The 16,490-nt window shown below is 37.5% G+C and overlaps 2 protein-coding genes across 8 annotated transcripts in view; both read left to right on the plus strand.

The window, feature by feature from the left end:
* The window catches only part of esyt2b (extended synaptotagmin-like protein 2b), a 38,367-nt gene extending 35,961 nt beyond the window's left edge, over positions 1–2,406 (plus strand). For all 5 annotated transcript variants that reach the window (XM_028005210.1, XM_028005213.1, XM_028005211.1 and 2 more), the window contains 2 exons: positions 951–1,000; positions 1,099–2,406. In XM_028005210.1, coding sequence (XP_027861011.1) covers positions 951–1,000; positions 1,099–1,171 — 123 coding nt within the window. In that variant the 3' untranslated portion in view covers positions 1,172–2,406. The remainder of the gene's footprint in view (positions 1–950; positions 1,001–1,098) is intronic.
* A 415-nt stretch (positions 2,407–2,821) lies between these two features.
* On the plus strand, positions 2,822–15,048 carry ncapg2 (non-SMC condensin II complex, subunit G2). 3 transcript variants are annotated; one of them, XM_028005208.1, is made up of 27 exons: positions 2,822–2,911; positions 3,089–3,224; positions 4,081–4,251; positions 4,401–4,515; positions 4,896–5,053; positions 5,221–5,355; positions 5,433–5,527; positions 5,608–5,764; positions 6,230–6,322; positions 6,412–6,537; positions 6,895–7,074; positions 7,650–7,802; positions 8,384–8,606; positions 8,710–8,807; positions 9,152–9,325; positions 9,407–9,477; positions 9,560–9,713; positions 9,841–10,014; positions 10,110–10,226; positions 11,138–11,278; positions 12,394–12,493; positions 12,629–12,819; positions 13,848–13,982; positions 14,109–14,212; positions 14,297–14,397; positions 14,480–14,579; positions 14,701–15,048. In XM_028005208.1, exons 2-27 carry the CDS (start codon positions 3,147–3,149, stop codon positions 14,750–14,752), a joined length of 3,396 nt encoding a protein of 1,131 aa, XP_027861009.1. In that variant the 5' UTR covers positions 2,822–2,911; positions 3,089–3,146; the 3' UTR covers positions 14,753–15,048. The 3 variants fall into 3 exon arrangements, with proteins under 3 accessions (XP_027861009.1, XP_027861008.1, XP_027861010.1); XM_028005207.1 differs by having other exon boundaries at positions 3,115–3,224; XM_028005209.1 differs by having other exon boundaries at positions 3,115–3,224; positions 9,155–9,325.
* Positions 15,049–16,490: the final 1,442 nt, after the last annotated feature.

Consider the following 16,490-nt stretch of genomic DNA (forward strand, 5'->3'; position numbering starts at 1 on the left):
AGGTGTTTTTAAGTACAGTACAGTATGTCTATGTCTGTGAAGGTTGTCTAAGCATCACATATGTTGGATTATAGAAATACACAAAACGAAGACAAAACACAATTGTTATTGGTTGCTTTTTTAGGCTCTTTTAAGTGTCAGAATAATTTTAAATTAAAATTATTTTAAGATTTAAGACAGATTAAATTACTTTGAAGTCTTTCTTTTTGTCCAAACTTAACAAAAACAAAACTAAGATTGTAACAGCATAACCCAGGATAAATTTGGGACACTACTAGTCCATAAATGACGAAAGAACTTTAACATCGGGAAATATTAAAATAATACTTTTGAGAAACTGAGTAAATTACAAAAGAAAGTCAATTTAGTCATGCAAGGCATTCAAAGAACTCATTTATTTGTGCAATTTGTTTGTATATGAAATTTTGCAATTGTTGTCCTTGGTTCCTTTTCTATGAACCAGTTGTTTTTATTACATTTGTGATAATATTAATAAATAAAGACGTTTTCAGATTAAGAAAAACATACATTTCTTTATTTTTTTTCTTTTGTGCCCAAATGTAGTGAACAATGCAAACAATGCAAAAAACTGGGACTACAACAACAAAAACAAACACCAAATCGACCAGTATCAGAAGAACATCGAAATAAAAAACACATGATTTAATCTCTCAATATATTTAAAAAAAAATCTGAAATAAGAACAAGATCTACATTTAAAAACATTACTAGACAGCTGAGAAAACATTTTTAAGGCAAGTTATTTCTGTAAAAGACGAAATGACATAAGAAGTATAGAAATATGATGGAAAGACATTATCTCAAAAGACAGATCAAATGTTATTAATTAATTCATATATTGATTTACTTACTCATTCAATGTTTATTTCTATACCTACATGTTTTTTGTTATATTATGAATACAATAAATTTCTTGTCCAAATTTGCAGGTGCTGGTAGATTTAAGTGGAGACGATATATCAAAAGGATTCACTCAGTGGTAATCAAACCTTTTAATCTGAATTCTTATGCTTTACTTTTATTCACTGATTTAAAGAAAATCTTATCATTTTAGCCCTTCAATATTTTGTTCTGCAGGTATAATTTAACGGAAGATGGTTCATCATCTCAAGAATTGAGAAGAAGTCAGGAATCCCTCATCACACAGTGAAACCTTTCTGTACTCTAAAACAGTTATTTTGTTTTTCAGACTATTTATTATGTTTTTCATGAAATTTAAAAGAATTTGGGCATTTAAGAGATTTTCTTTTTTGAGAAAAACGGCTAAAGACATACTATAAAGTAGTAAAAAATGCAAACTGTCTTGTTTTTGTTTGCCGAGTTTTATGTAAATATCAAGATTGTGCATATTTATATAATAAAAATAATAATTTGCAGACTTTTTCATGGAATTATGTTTCCTTAATGGACGTTTTGTCGAAATATGTCCAAATTCCTAGAAATTTATGTGACATTTATGCAAAAATGAGACAAAATCTGTTTTGCTGTTTGTGAAAATGAACCAAAGGAACAGAAACAATCCCACGCATTGGCCTCATAAGTAGCACTCCTTTTTTGTTATTTATTTTAGTTTTGTTTTCATTTTTTGTCATGCAGTGTTATTGATTGTTTATGTCCTATTGTTCTTTATGCCTGTTAAAAAAATACATGTGATGCATGTATGCAAATTGTATTTATTTTTGGAGATTTGTACAATATTTGTCATTTTGAATTTTATCTGAGATGCTGAAGAAAGTGGCATTTAGGGCTATGAACAAGTGCTGCAAACTACATAGATATATAAAAGAGGAAACTTGAATAAGGGTTTGAAGAGTTTCAAACCAAATGTGAGTAATGTAAACAAAGGAAGATAACTTTTTCTGATCAGGTTGCTGCAACATGTTGAGATGATGCATCTTTGGCTATGTGCTTGTAAATGTTTTGCCTTGCAATTTTAACTGTTTGTTGCAACTTTTCAACACATTTCTTCTGATCTATCTTGTGCCTTAAAAACCTGCGATGTGAGTCTTTTTCTTCTAAAATATTAACATTTTCAAATTACCTGATGCCTAGTGGCTTTGAATAAATAAATATGTTCTTTTGGAAAAGTCTGTTTACTTTTTTATCATTGTAATAAATACTATATTACTTGTATTAACACAACAGCAATGTTTTTGTTTGATTGGGTTTGCACAACCTCTTTAGATCAGTTTAACAGGTTTTATGCTCTTTTTTCTTCAGCTCACCTTGCAGGTTTTATATAGGATTGCAGTCTGAGTGAGCTGTGAAAGAAGGTTCATTTTGCCCCCAGTGAACCATTTTTGTGTTGATTTTGCCTTGTTTTAAATGACTGTCCTGCTGAAAACCTTTCTAACAACAGTCCAATAAAAATGTTTAAAAACATGAGTCACAGATCTAAATGTTTTGAAACTTTGAAGACAAGATTTAGATTTTTCAAGATCTTAAACATTTTACCCAATTCTGCCAAATTGCCATAATGTATTGTGATGGATAAACCTTATAAGTGTTTCTGTGTTATGAGGAAAATTCATTTTTACAACTCCATTATTAAATTCAACTTCTGGGATTTGGTCTTTCTGAACACAATTAGGTTCTTCTGTCTATATGTTACAGTCAGACCTCCTTATTGGTTTTACGGACGTTAATATTTTTATTTTATTTTAAAGCATCTGTGTAGAAAAGTATCTCAAAGTTGAGTTGCTGTGGAGAAAATATTTATGTGGTAGTTTGTCGCCCTCAAGTGGTTGAGAAATGTAACAACTCCTACGTCAAAAACAAACGCTTGACGTCAGGACGTAAACAGTCTATCCAAATTTGCGCGGGTTAAGTGCAATTATTGTCGGCTGTCATTTTCTTCCCGGTTCCAGATTACAATAACATAAACAAAAAGGTAACAAACTACTGAGCTAACTTTACCTCAGATTAATTATTCATTAGCTAGCTCGGAACTATCTGGTAACCAGAGAGGAGTTAAATTTAACCAACGTAGTGTTAAATGTGGTCGACTAACAGTCGGCCATAGTTGTTTTGGTTTGGCAATTACTCTGCCTACTTATGAAGAAGTCAGTGTTCTCACTTCTTTCAAATATTCAGGTAACTTCGTATCGCTTGGATAACCCGGAATAATGTCCAAGCGAGAGGTGTTTTTAGAGGCTACCTCTAAGGAAAAGGTGGAGGACTTTCTTCGCTTTATTCAGCTTCATGTAAGTGGCAAACTCTGTTTTCTGTATTTTATTCCGGCGAACTATAGACGTAGACATCAGTATCTTAATTTTCGGGTTATGCATTGTCTTAACACACGCCGTATATCAAAACCCTCAAGGGATTTGATATACGGGTTTCAACATGTTTTTATTTACTCTAGATGCTATAGACGTGTCCCTTCTCCAGTAGGATTGATCCAAATGCTTGAATTATTTCCCCAAAATGTTACCATCATTTTATTTAGGTGTGTCAAAACTGTGAAAGATCTGAAACATGTAGATAACATCACAAGTCTTTAGTAATAAATTTTGAATGAGATGAGCATAAGTTGACAACATGAATAAAAGGGTTTCTTTTAGAGAAAAATGTAGGGACCTGAGTATGTCAGCAATGCTTTTCGAATGTGGGAGTCTTTGAAAACATGAAAGTATTGCATAAAAACATTATTTGAGTCATCATGAAAATAATAATGTTGCTAATAATGCTTGGGTGCAAAAGTAACTGCTGCTGTTTTAAATATAAGTAGTTATGTTAAACAATGTCACTATCATTCCACAGGCCTGTAAAAAGGCATAACCCAGTCCAGTTAAGGACTTTTTACATTACATAGGTATAGTTAATTTTTAATTATTGAATGAAAATAACAAAGGCTAATGCTTACCCTTCAGGTTTTGATATATTTACCTCTGATTTCATTCAGTTTCAGTGCCAGAGATGCAAACAAATCTTTAACAAAATTGCAGCAAAAGTTAATGACATGCAAATGATAAAAACATGGTGACCCAGCCTGCATCCTGGGTTTGTTTCAGGAAATGTAAAACCCTGAATCTTCTTTATTTATTTTTTTCTGAGTAGAAGGACAAAACTGAGCCCTTCGATGTTGAAGAGGTGGTGCAGGAGATGCCCAGAGAGCAGAGGGAGGCTCTCTGGAGTCAGCTGGACTCCCTCCTCCAGGAGATTCTGATGGATTTACCTCCAGATTGCTGGGAGGAGGACGCGATGCAGCAGGAGTCGGCTCCGGATCCTGTGAGTTTATCAGTCACTTCCTGTTCAGCTGGACGACATTAATCAAGTGCTACTCAAAGTACCTTCAATGTCTTGTTTTCTGATGGTTTTGAAATCTATATTGCATGATTTCTTCTCTTGATGATCCTATAAAAACCTCTCTTTTTCAGAAGCATATCATGGCGGTGGTGGACGGTGTGACCCTGGTGGCTGCTGTGTCTCTAAAGGTTTTACAGGATGGAGACACGTACAGTGCACTTTTAGATATCGCCCACAGACTTCATGGTGAGAATTATGTTGTTCTGTGATTTGACAGATTTAATGGTAATTGTACTGGGCTCCACAGTGCCGCAGTTGGTAGAGCTGTTGCCTTGCAGCAAGAAGGTCCTGGGTTTGATTCCAGGCCCAGGGTCTTTCTGTATGGAGTTTGCATGTTCTCCTGTACATGCGTGGGTTCTCTCCAGGTACTCCGGCTTCCTCCCACAGTCCAAAAACATGACTGTTAGGTTAATTGGTCTCTCTAAATTCTCCCTAGGTGTGAGTGTGCGTGTGCATGGTTGTTTGTCCTCTCTGTCTCTGTGTTGTCCTGCAACAGACTGGCGACTTGTCCAGGGTGTGCTCTCTCTGTGATTGTAGCTGTTTTTTTTTTTTCTTTTCTCCATCAGATGTTTTGGTGTCCCTCCCCGTGTCCGAGGTGCAGCTGCAGCTCCACATACAGACGCTGTTTGAAACCTGGTGGAAGAAGGAACTACTGGAGAGGGAAAAGTTTGGGCGCACCGCTTTCCTCATCTCCCTCCAGAAGAGCTTCATCTTAAAGAAACCGGTCAGTGTATTCTCCCAGGATGTCCAGTATTTTTAGAAACAGGAGAGACGTTTTTTGGCTGAGAGTAAGATCATTCTGACAGGCAGGAGGAGAGAGAGCCGCAAGCACAACCTCTGAAAAATTCAGGACTGAAGACCTAATATTCTCATCTCTGATCTCTTTGTCAGGCTGCTGAGATCCAAAGAGTGTGGAGTCTTCACAACGTTCTTAAGAGTCTGGAGTACACATCAGAAAACAACAAGCAGATAATCGACTTGCTGCTTCAGTGCTTTCACCATCCTACTCACATTAGAAACGATGATGTGAGTGGAGGCAGTCGTTATCGCAGTTGTGACTTTGTCCTTGAGCTGTCAGCCTGACGGTGTGTTTACTGTCGCAGGGAAAGCGATTCCTGGTGTTCCTTTTCAGCTGGAACGTTGATTTTATCTGGCTTATCCACGGCACCATTAAAAACCAGCTGGAGTTTTATCACAAGTAAGAAGTGCTCTTTATACTCAGTGACTCCAGTCAGAATATATAAGAGAGTTTAATTAATAGTTTTGCTTTATTCTCAGGAACCTAGCTACTCATATCGCGGAGATCTACTTCAGAGCCTGGAAGAAGGCTAGCGGCGACTTCCTGGAGACGATTGAGAGTACATGCATTCAGGATTTCATGCAGAATGCCATTTTGCTTCAAAGAACAGCACCGGTTCACAGCAAAGTTAGACAGGTCTGCCTCATTACAGCTTGTTCACATTTTGCATTATCACAACAGTAGAGTTAGGATTTACAAATAAGTACAAAAAATCAGAAAAATTACGAGGATTTCTGCTTAGACCCCTTTAATATGATACTAAAATCCCTTGGCTTACAGAAGACAAATAATTAGTGAGGCCTTTTTGCAAAAACACTGCTTGTAATGGAAAACTACACTCTAAACATAACATACCCATTGTGAAACATGTGGGGGGAGGGACATCTTGCTGTGGGGATGCTTTTCAAATTATGCTTTAATTATCTTTTACCTCCTACTTCCCAATCATGTCCTATTTTTAAAGGTTTACAACCTTTAAAGTGAAGTAACCTTCCAAGTGAAATGTGAAAAGTTTGAAGTTTTCTTGTGGTAAAATGAAGAGTAGTGTCCTGTTTTGTTTTCAGCGTGTGCTGACAGTTCCTTTTTCCTTATTTAATGTAGATCGTGAGCTATATTCACTCGAGGAAAGGATGCCCCAGTGTGGACAAGATGCTATACAACCTCTACAAGCCGATTCTCTGGAAGTCTCTCAGTGTAGGCAACACACACACACTTAGTTTCTGGGATCATTCACACTGTGCTTACATGCTGTTCTAGAGTTAATGTTTGCTTGACGCCTTCAGGTTCCTAACTTCGAGGTGCGAGCAAACGCCACTTTGCTTTTCACCGAGGCCTTCCCAGTCCATGACCCGGATCTAAGCAACGAAAATGTGGACATGAACATTCAAAAGCAGCTGGACTCGGCAATGGTGGGGATTATTTTAAGAAATCAGGATGGAGTTCAGTTTTTATGCCCTAATCAGTTCTTTCATCCTTCATTTTTTTTGCATTACTTTTTATGATTTTTACAAATCTCATATATGAAGCCTGACAAATGCAGAAATATTTTCTTGAGGAAAACAACAAAACTCTTTATTCTTTTAAGGATGATTTAAAATGCCAGAGAACTGTGAACACTGGTGTTGAGAGAAGAAAAGTATGACATCCACATATGAAGAACGAGGGAACGCTGAGATTTCCAGCCTTGTTTTATTGCTTCAGCGGAAAACGATCACTCCAGGGGGCGAGCAAATTTTCACACAAATCTAAATATATGTCTTCCTCAGGTGCTCCTACATGACCCTCACCCCACTGTGCGCTCCAGTGCCACGCTGGGGGTATGTAAGATCCTGGCAAAATGCTGGGAGCTCCTTCCTCCAACGATCATCACAGATTTCCTGAAGAAGCTGGTAATGGAGCTGGCCACTGACAGCAGCTCTCCTGATGTCCGCTGCTCAGTCTTTAAGGTAGAAGGCATGGCCTTAGTTCATCTTAAGTCAATCTACAGTATAACAGAAAAATCCTGGAAATTACATTTTGAGGACTCTTTTTTTTCCAAATACATACAGGTATTCATGGCGTTCAGGGTCTCACAAGCCTAAATTAGAAAATCAATGTCTTTGCTTATGTGACTGATATTTTATTTGTTAACTAGATTTTCTTTTACTTTAATCTTTTTTTGTTTGTTTTATTAAAATAATCTACAACCTCAATTTCATTTGACGTATCCCAAAATATCCCATATCAGTGAAAAACCTTTATTTACCAACATTTTAGATATTAGACAAAAAGCACAAAAACCCAATTTGTATCAGTATTTCAGAAAAAATGGGGGATTTATTTGTAATTCATATTTTTAACTTATAAAAACAAATAGAAAAGTGAAAAATATTTTTTTCACCTCTTTACAATTGGTCAAAGTGACATCTTACCCACAGTCAGCTAGGCACAGGTCAACAACCACAATCTTTAATGAATGTAATGAAAAGTAATTTTTGTTTATGATGCTTATGGATTTTTGTGTTTCCTTTTTTTCCCGCAGTGCCTGAATATTGTCCTGGATAACCCACAGAGCCATCCACTGATGGAAAAGCTGCTGCCCACTGTCAAGTACAGTCTCCACGACAACTCTGAGAAAGTTCGCACGTCGTTTCTCGACCTGCTCATCAAGGTTAAAGCAGTTCGTGCAGCCAAGGTGCGGTTTGTTTGGAGAAAAAAATATAGTTGCATCTTCATTCTGGTATTCAGGTCTGGAAGACTCGACAAAAAGTGCTCAAAAGTTGCAGTGATGTGAGGCTGAATCTAATAATTAGTCAGCAATGATTTGATTCAGTGTTTCTTGTGGTCAAAAGTGGTATTACAAAAACAAACAGTGAAGAATAAAACTGATTTAAAAAAAGCAAACATGAATTAACACTAACCTTCAGGCTGGCTAAAAAAAATACTTAAAAATATTTTAAAAACTTCAGATTTCTTTTGTGTTATTGGCTTCTTATGGTAGACCCCCAAAAGCTGCTTACATAAATAAAAAAATATTTTTATATTTTAAAATAAATATTGATAAATCCCAAAGTTATGACTTTTTTTTTAATGCAGATTTAGAAACTGATTCCCTTCAGGGCTTTTGTAGGAAAGAAAGTAATGGTAGTCAATCCATTACTATTATTTCTGAAATACATCTTCTATCACAAAGTCATTTCTAATTTAATCAAGCTCCACTGATTAAGCAAGTGGAGGCTTTTCTCCTCACCCTCTCCTCTTTCTGTCTCCTTCCAGTTCTGGGATGTCTGCAGCATGGACCACCTGCTGGCCCGCCTCGCCATCGACTCGCTTTCTGTCTCCAAGCGAATCGTGGACCTGCTCTTCAAGTCCTTCTTCCCCGTCAACGAGCCGGAGAAGGAGTGGTGCTGCAGGTGCATCACCCTCATCCAGATGAATCCCATGGCTGCCAGGAAGTTCTACCAGTTTGCTCACAAACACACAGCTGCCACTAACATCAGTGAGGAACAAAAGTTTGTTTTCATGAGATCACATGACGGGCTGTAGTACTGAATAATTTAGTTGCTGTTTTTTTTTTGTTTGTTTGTTTTTTAATATTCCAGTAAAACTGATTCTGGTTATTCGTCGCACTCTGAACAACTGCATCGAGGTCGACTTTGACTTGACGGAGATTAACGACAACAACAAGGAGAACAGTACAGTAAGACTGAAACATTTATAGACTCTATTGAACTAATAAGAAGTGCATACGTGAGAAGAACATGTTACATAGCATTCATCCCCATTCATTCTGATATCCTTGAATTAAATTTGGTGTAATAACCTGTCTACAGCTCAGGAGGGAGAATCCATAGACTGTGTAATTATGAGTATTGGACTAAAATGCATTGAAGTTTGTGGCTGTAATGGGATAAAATGTGAAAAAGTGGTTATGAAGACTCTTGCAGTCGATGCAGAACCAATTTAAACTTGATGTCCTGTTGCCAGCAAGATCTAAAGTAACACTGAACTCTGTGTCAATAAACGTGTGTTTGTTGCTCTCAGCAGGGCGGACCGCTGGTGTTGGGACAGGATTTGTCCGTTGTGTCCAGTTTGCTGGAAGTCGTGGTCATCCTGTGGAGAAGTGTTGAGAAAGCGCTGAAGCAAAACGAAGAGGCGCACAAGTACACAGTTGCCAAGTTTGGAAATGTCATGGCCAAGTATTTCCAGGCTTTTAAGGTAAAATAGCTGCAGTCTGTTATTATTTTAACATTTCTCTAAACAACAGCGTAAATGGGTTTTTATTACTGTTTTTTTTAGGATGAGAGCTGCACTGTACCTCTAATCCAGCTGGCCTCTTTTATGCCTCCAGCTGCAGCTCCAACGTTTAGGTGGGCTATAATGCTGATTGCACTTGATTTTATCTTGATGTAAAACAGTTTAACTTGACTGTCTTGTATTGAAATGTCCCAGCTGTGGCGTGCTGTCCAGACTGAAGAGGATGGAGTCAGGATCTGCTCCAGCTCAGTTTAGCCAGCTGCTGGACTGCATCTGCCGATGGGGTCAGGTGGCCGACGTCCTTGAACTGGTCTCTGATTGGCTGGGCGAGGCCGTTCCCAAGCAAGGGGTCAGTGGTCAAGGCTGCATTCTCTATGCCGTCTGAAAAAGTGTAGACAAAAAGTTTGAAGACTGCCTTAAAAGTACTGAATTTTGCCAGAAGAAATGTGTAAAATGTTGCCTGCTCCCAACTCTAGGACAAGGTCACTAAAAGCAGAAAGGTGCGAATCCAGGAGACAGTGGAGACCAAACCAGACCTGGCTCTGGCGTTTCTGGAATACCTTTTCAGCCACACTTCCACACGGGAGAAAGTCCTAGCTCTGGGTGAGGGGCCCCTGAAGGAGCTGCACATGCTTTTAGGGAACTGGAAGGTATTTTATTAAACAGAAAGGTTGAAACACATAACAGTGAATCCATTACAGCCTTCCTCTAACAAGTAACATGTTTCTCTGTATTGTCTTGGCAGTCGGTTCTCTACACTCACCTCAGATCCTCCACAGAAGACCCAAAAAGACCCCAAGTGGAGACGGCGCTGAAAGCCTTCATTTATCACGGTCGCCTCGGAGCTCATCTCCAACATCACGCAAGTCTCTCTCTTGATTAGCATCTGTTGTCCGCCTGCTCATATGTTTTGTTGACATGAATGCTCCTTTTTATAGCTAGTTGTAGTTTGCTGAAGCAAAGTGGAGGAAACTTTTCTCTGTTTCATGGATTTCATGAATGCATAAAAATAAACCTGTAAATGTTAAAATTTGTTCTTCTGGAAAAGAAACAGCAGTTTATGTGTACATACATCTCCACAGCATGATGCTGCCACCAACATGCTTGACATTGATTACATTGTTTTTCTTCTTTGTTTTGGAAGCTTCACTCTGACAAATGCAAACATGCTTCTTCGTTATTGTTTTCAGTCTGCTAAATGGCCAATCATTTTCCTCCTGGGGGAATTTGGCCTCTTTAGTTTTCCAACAGTTTCCAGTTGAAAGCAGGCTCAATGTTTGATTCTTCCCGGGTTGTACCTCAACATCCCTAACAGTTTCCTATCATCTGATTGTGGCTGTTTGTGTCTTCCAGGCCTCAGCAAAGTGATGACACATCTGAGTAAATCACATTTATGTGCATTTGTTTGAAACAATGATTTCTGGAGTCATGGTTATGTAGAAATTGCCCCAGAATACTTCTTCACACCTGCATTTCTTCTTAGATTTATTTTTTCTTCCTTAAGAAGTATTTTGTTTTCAGCTCCCTGAAAATATTCATAATATTCTAAATGAAGATGAAAGTCGTGCTCGTTATGTCTTTAAACATCAACACCGTAGATAATTTCCTCTCCTGAGCTATTACCCTGAACAGCTTCCAGACATCTCTCCAGATGACAGATTTTTATTTATTTATTTATTTTAAGCCAATTTATTGCTGGCGATGAGCCTGCTCCTTCTGTCTTCAGCTTGACGAGAAGCTAAAATAAAAACAGGAAGTGTTTTTGTCTGCCAGTCGACAGCAGGTCGGGACTACCTGGTCTCCATGGAGCGTGTGGCGGCGTGGGTCGCGGAGAGGGTCCTGCCCTTCCTCACCAGGAGCGAGGACGGCGAGGTCTCGGAGAAGTCGCGGAAGCTCGCCACACAGATAACCGAGGTGAACTTCACTGTTATCTCTTCTTGAAACACACAGCTCCAGAACTTCAGCTTATTTGCTGTGTGAGATTTGGTTTCATTAGGACTCTGTAGTTATTAAACCTCAGCTGACCTTAATAATTATAGAATGGAGAATGATTCTCATTAGGCACATATTAAAATTAACCCAAGAAGTAATGCAATCTTCTTCCATTTTCATTTTAAAACTGAATTTGTATTTGCATGATTGATGACTAAATAATCTTGTATTCTCAGACAGACGGAGCTGTTATCTTTAAAGTAATGCCTTTTCGTTCCTGGTATTTGACATTTTGAAGAACTCTGATGTTTATTTCCCCCTACATCGAACATGATACAGATTTTCTATTTTCTCTTGGAGGAGCTAAATGCGACGTGAATGTGCGTCAAGCTGGAATCTGGAGTCTATTTATATGATCACTAAAGCATTTTAGAAGTCAAATCTGACATTATGCGGGGTTTAATATGCAGTATGAAAAAGAATGAGAGGGAAAATAGTGTGGAACAAAATGTGTTTTGAGATTTATTCATGTATGTATGGGTGCAAAACCCATATGGCGATCGGTTTGATCATTAATTGGTTTGTCCATCCGTTTCAAAGTCTATCAGTTTCTCCTTCGATTTGTGTCAATTTGTTTGTTTTTCTTTAATTCATTCATTCATCCTGTTCTCCATCCAAACGTTGATCCATCCATCTTTTCTACTTTTAAACTGGGTCAAAAATAGGCTGAGAAGTCTGGAAAAGACTAGAAATTGGACATAAAAATGAGTTGAATTCCCTGACTTCAGCTCCTCCTTCCAAATTTATTTCGCTTATATCCACTCCGGCTCATAACCCGGATCAAAAGGAAGCCTGCTGTTACTTTGTTATCCTGGATGTTTGGTTCCGTTTAGCTTGTGTTCCTCCTCCATCTGGGACTCGGAGCGCTGCTCAGTAAATTTAGAATCCTCATTGATTTTTCTGCTCCAGTCCACACACACTGTTGTATGCATCCTTCCTTCTGCTCTCACTACTGAAACGGGTTGTTTTCCCATTTCTCCTATCAATCCCACTGTTTCGTCAGATCTTTAAAGTAACAGCAGATGTTTTTTGATCAGAGTTTCCTGAAGGTGTGCCGTGACATTTTCCTCGTCGGTTTGGGGGACAAGATGTTCAAAGGCCAAATCCTCCACCTGTGCTCACTCATCCTCCTCTCAGGTGAGAATATCATGATATGTGAAGGAGATGTTGCAATTTGCTAAAACAGACAAGAAGGAGGATGTTTCCCTGAGGTTTAGCTCATTTACTCTTGAACATCTTACAGGGAAGTAACGGCAGCGTTTATGTTTTCAGAGGCAGGCTACACGTGTATCCCAGCAGTGCTGCCGATTCTAAAGGAGGTGGCAAACAGCGTTGTACCTGATGATAACAACCAGGATCAGGAGTCCAACTTGGTCATTTTGGGTGTGGTGGCCAACATTTTCCAAAAGATCATAGAGTTGTTGGCACGTTGCTTGAGGAAAGAACCGGAAGAGGGACAACTTGTAAGGAATGTTTTTTTTGTTGTTTTTTTTAAAATTGTCATTCAAATAATTCTGTTTTCTGTTTCAGTGGATTGCAAAAGTATTTACACAAAATATGAAGTAGTGCAAAAATGTATCCGTTTCAAATAGAAATCTGATAAGTTTGGGTTGGTTTTTACCAATGGTCTCCATTTAGAGACTGAATTTTATCCTGCTACACTCCCTCCCAGTGTTTTCAGGGCTATATAAAGTGTTTGTTTTTTGCAACACGCTGTATTATGGATGTAGGTTAATAATAAAAAATTGTTGATCTCATCTGACCAAAGCTGTGTTCCCAACAAACTCTAAACTGTGCTTCTAATTGGTTTGTTTCTACATTGATGTTCTTCTTGTTACTTTCCACAAAGCCCTGATTTGTGGAGTGCACAACAGTTTTCCTGTCAACAATTTTTCCATCTTAGCAGAAGATCTCTGTAGCTCCCTCAGAGTCACCTTTAGCCTCTTGCCTGCTTCTCTGATGAATCCTCAGTTTACCTGGACTGTCAGTTCATTTTAGATAACTGATTAAACCGTGGTTTGAGATGTCGAAAGCTTTGGCTATCGTTTCATAACCTAACTCTGCATTAAATTTCCTCCCAGACTATTCTGATGATCTTCATGATCCTGTTTGTTCGCTGATGTTCTCCAACAAACCTGTGAGGTCTTCATAGAACAGCAAGATTTATACTGAAGTTAAATTACACACACTTAGACTCTTTTTCTAGCTAAAGGACTTAATACAATTAGTTTCCCTGGATTTCATTTAGAGGCTTCAAAGTACAGAGGTCTGACTATATATTTGATATATTTGAATGTTAATATGTGTAAAAAAAAACAAACCTTGTGACATATTGTCACATAAGAGCCATTTAAGTTGGGCATTATAACGTTATAAAATGGATCACCAGGTATAAATACCTTTACATTAAGTAGCAGGACAAGCAATCTGCAATACGTTCCTGACCGCGGTTCTGGTTTTTAACATCATGAAACTCTCTGGTCCATTTCAGCTGTGTCAGTCAGCCGTTCCTGGCCTGACGGACTTCCTCCAGGTGGCACAGACGTGGGACGCGGCGCTTCTTAGCGGGGTGCAGTCCACCGTGTTTGCGGCCATCATTGTGGAGAAGAAGCATTTGCTTCAGAAGGTAAAAAATGGCACAGAACAGAGCCAGTCAAAAGGATGGAAGTTACCTGCTTTCATCAACTTTAGTTGATGGAACCCTAACCTTAGTGAAAGACGTATTAATTGGTTTGTGTTTGTTTATTTGAAGCTTACCCATCCTGAAGAGGTTGTCATCCCACAGTCTGTTGATGAAATGCCTCCTTTGTCCAGCTTACTGCTATCTGTCATCCTCAAATCCCCCTCTATCACAAGGTATACACACTGAATGCTGCTGATTTAGTCAAATTTGAAAGATTTTTTATAGATTTTTTTTTTCTTTATAAATCCCTTCTTTAGGTCATTTTTGGCAGAGGTCTCATCATCTTTGGAGTCGGACGCCCTTGACAGTCTCTCTGAGCTGGCAGCAGTGCTGCACGTCTTGGCGGTCATTAAAGACAGTAAGTTTTCAGGCCTCAAACGTTCATATTAGCATTTGATGTTACTGTTTATTGAAAATTAATCTGCTTTGTTGCTCATTAGCGGGGCACTCCAAAGGCGGCATAAAGAGAGCTGCTGTGTCGGTCCAGCAGCATCTTCATAAACATGCAGGCTGTTCTGTAGACAGCAGAGAAACCCAGAGGTGAGGGTTTTTTTTCTATTTAATCAGGGTTTCTGTGAAGGACTAGAAAAATGGTTTAAAAGTAATTGTTAATATTTGACTTTTTATGGAGCCTAACAGTTTTTCTTTTTTTTCCCCAAAGGGTTATGTATGACTCTTCAGTGAAGACCTTGAACGCTCTTCTGCATTTCTAATCTTCCACAAATTAAAAATGATGAAATTGTGTGGCGTGTTTTCTTACATCTTGTCATGTTCTTCAGATTTTAACTGCATCAACACGTGAAGAATTTATATGAAAAACTCTCCGGTTTTTACATTTATAATATTCAGCCTAACAGTTTAGAGATTTCTTGTTTTCTTATACACTTTTCAAAGCTCTCGTTCGTGTCTTCATATTTAAAACATATTTTTGATGTGTCTGTATTTGTCTTTATATCTGTTGGGTTGTCAGCCCAATTTTTCATCTGAAATAAACAGCTTGATGAACTTATACAAGGTGATTATTATTTATGCACTTTGCATGATGTTCATACCTACTAATCTTACTATATCTGCAAGCCAAATTTTTTGGATAATGAACAATAGAATATATTTTCTTTTATGTTAAATTATGATCTTCCATATTAATCTAAAGATTGTGAAGATGTTTTTGTCAGTTTTCCTTTTTTTCACAGTTTAATATATTGTACTTCAATGACTTTTTGTTCTGCAACTACACTTTGTCAGAAATGAAACTAATTTAAAGCAGAAAAAATGCAAAAAAAGTTTGCGTTTTTAATTATTTATTATACTTTGAGTTCAGGCCACCTTAACATTTATATTTTTATACATCCTTTAATTTCTTTATTATATTCAGAGGGTAAGAATATTGGTGTTATTTATTTATTTTTTTTACTAAATAACATACTTCAGCCATAAGAAATATGTAACTTACAATATCCTTCAGATTTTCTTAATGATAAAATCTAAAATACTCACAAAAATTAGATTTAAAAACAAATATGATTAAGGGCATTAAAATAAAATCAACAAACAAAAATATATTTAACTTTTTAATGGGATGTACTCAAACATAAATGTATAAACAATAAGAAAATTGGTAAATTTGTAACCCTTTGGGGTTCCCTTATGTTGTGCTCCACCTTTTGAAAACTGACATTTAAATATCAGCACAGTCTTCATACTACCATTGTTAATTTCCTTTCTTGCAATTCACAACGCTTACTGTTTATTTTTGTTGCTTATGCGTTTTGAAAGAACAAAAATAAAGGCTGATTAATTTTCTTTCCTCTGCGTGTAACATCTAGTTTCTTAAAGGTAGTAATAAATGATAGTGAGAAAGTCAGCAATTCTCTGCCACATTCATCTAAAGACGAAATTTTGTTTTTTTCTGCATAGTTCTTATAAATCCGAAAGTTTTTTTTTTTATTCCTTATATGCAAATTGGTATATTTGCAGTGCATCAGAAAATATCTTCATCTAATGGAATTCAGTAAAACTTTTGAATTAATGTTCAAATCAAATTAAACCCCCCAAGAAGGGTTGTATATTTTCTTTGTATGTTAGTAAATAGCATCTAAACATACTAGATTACCACAGGTATTAGGTCATCTCTCCAAATCAGTAAATTTAGATCCAGTCATGAAATATTCTCTCCACTAAATATGTCACAGTCAACTGGTGTTGATTCATGGGGTCATGTATGAGTTTGGTCCTAATATAACACATTATTTGAGGCTTTACAGAAGTGAATGCAAGTTGACCTTTTCTCTTCCAACATCAGTGTCTGACCTTAGAAATGCACTTCTGGAATAATGGTCAAAACTCCCTCCAAAGCCTTTTGTGATGACACAATAATGTGTGTGAAGGCAGGCGAGTGAATATTGTTTACTTATATATGGTTCACAAATCAACGTGTTTTGAGTACTTTGC

This window comes from Xiphophorus couchianus, chromosome 21, assembly GCF_001444195.1.
Source record: "Xiphophorus couchianus chromosome 21, X_couchianus-1.0, whole genome shotgun sequence".
Classification (NCBI taxonomy): Eukaryota; Metazoa; Chordata; class Actinopteri; order Cyprinodontiformes; family Poeciliidae; genus Xiphophorus; species Xiphophorus couchianus.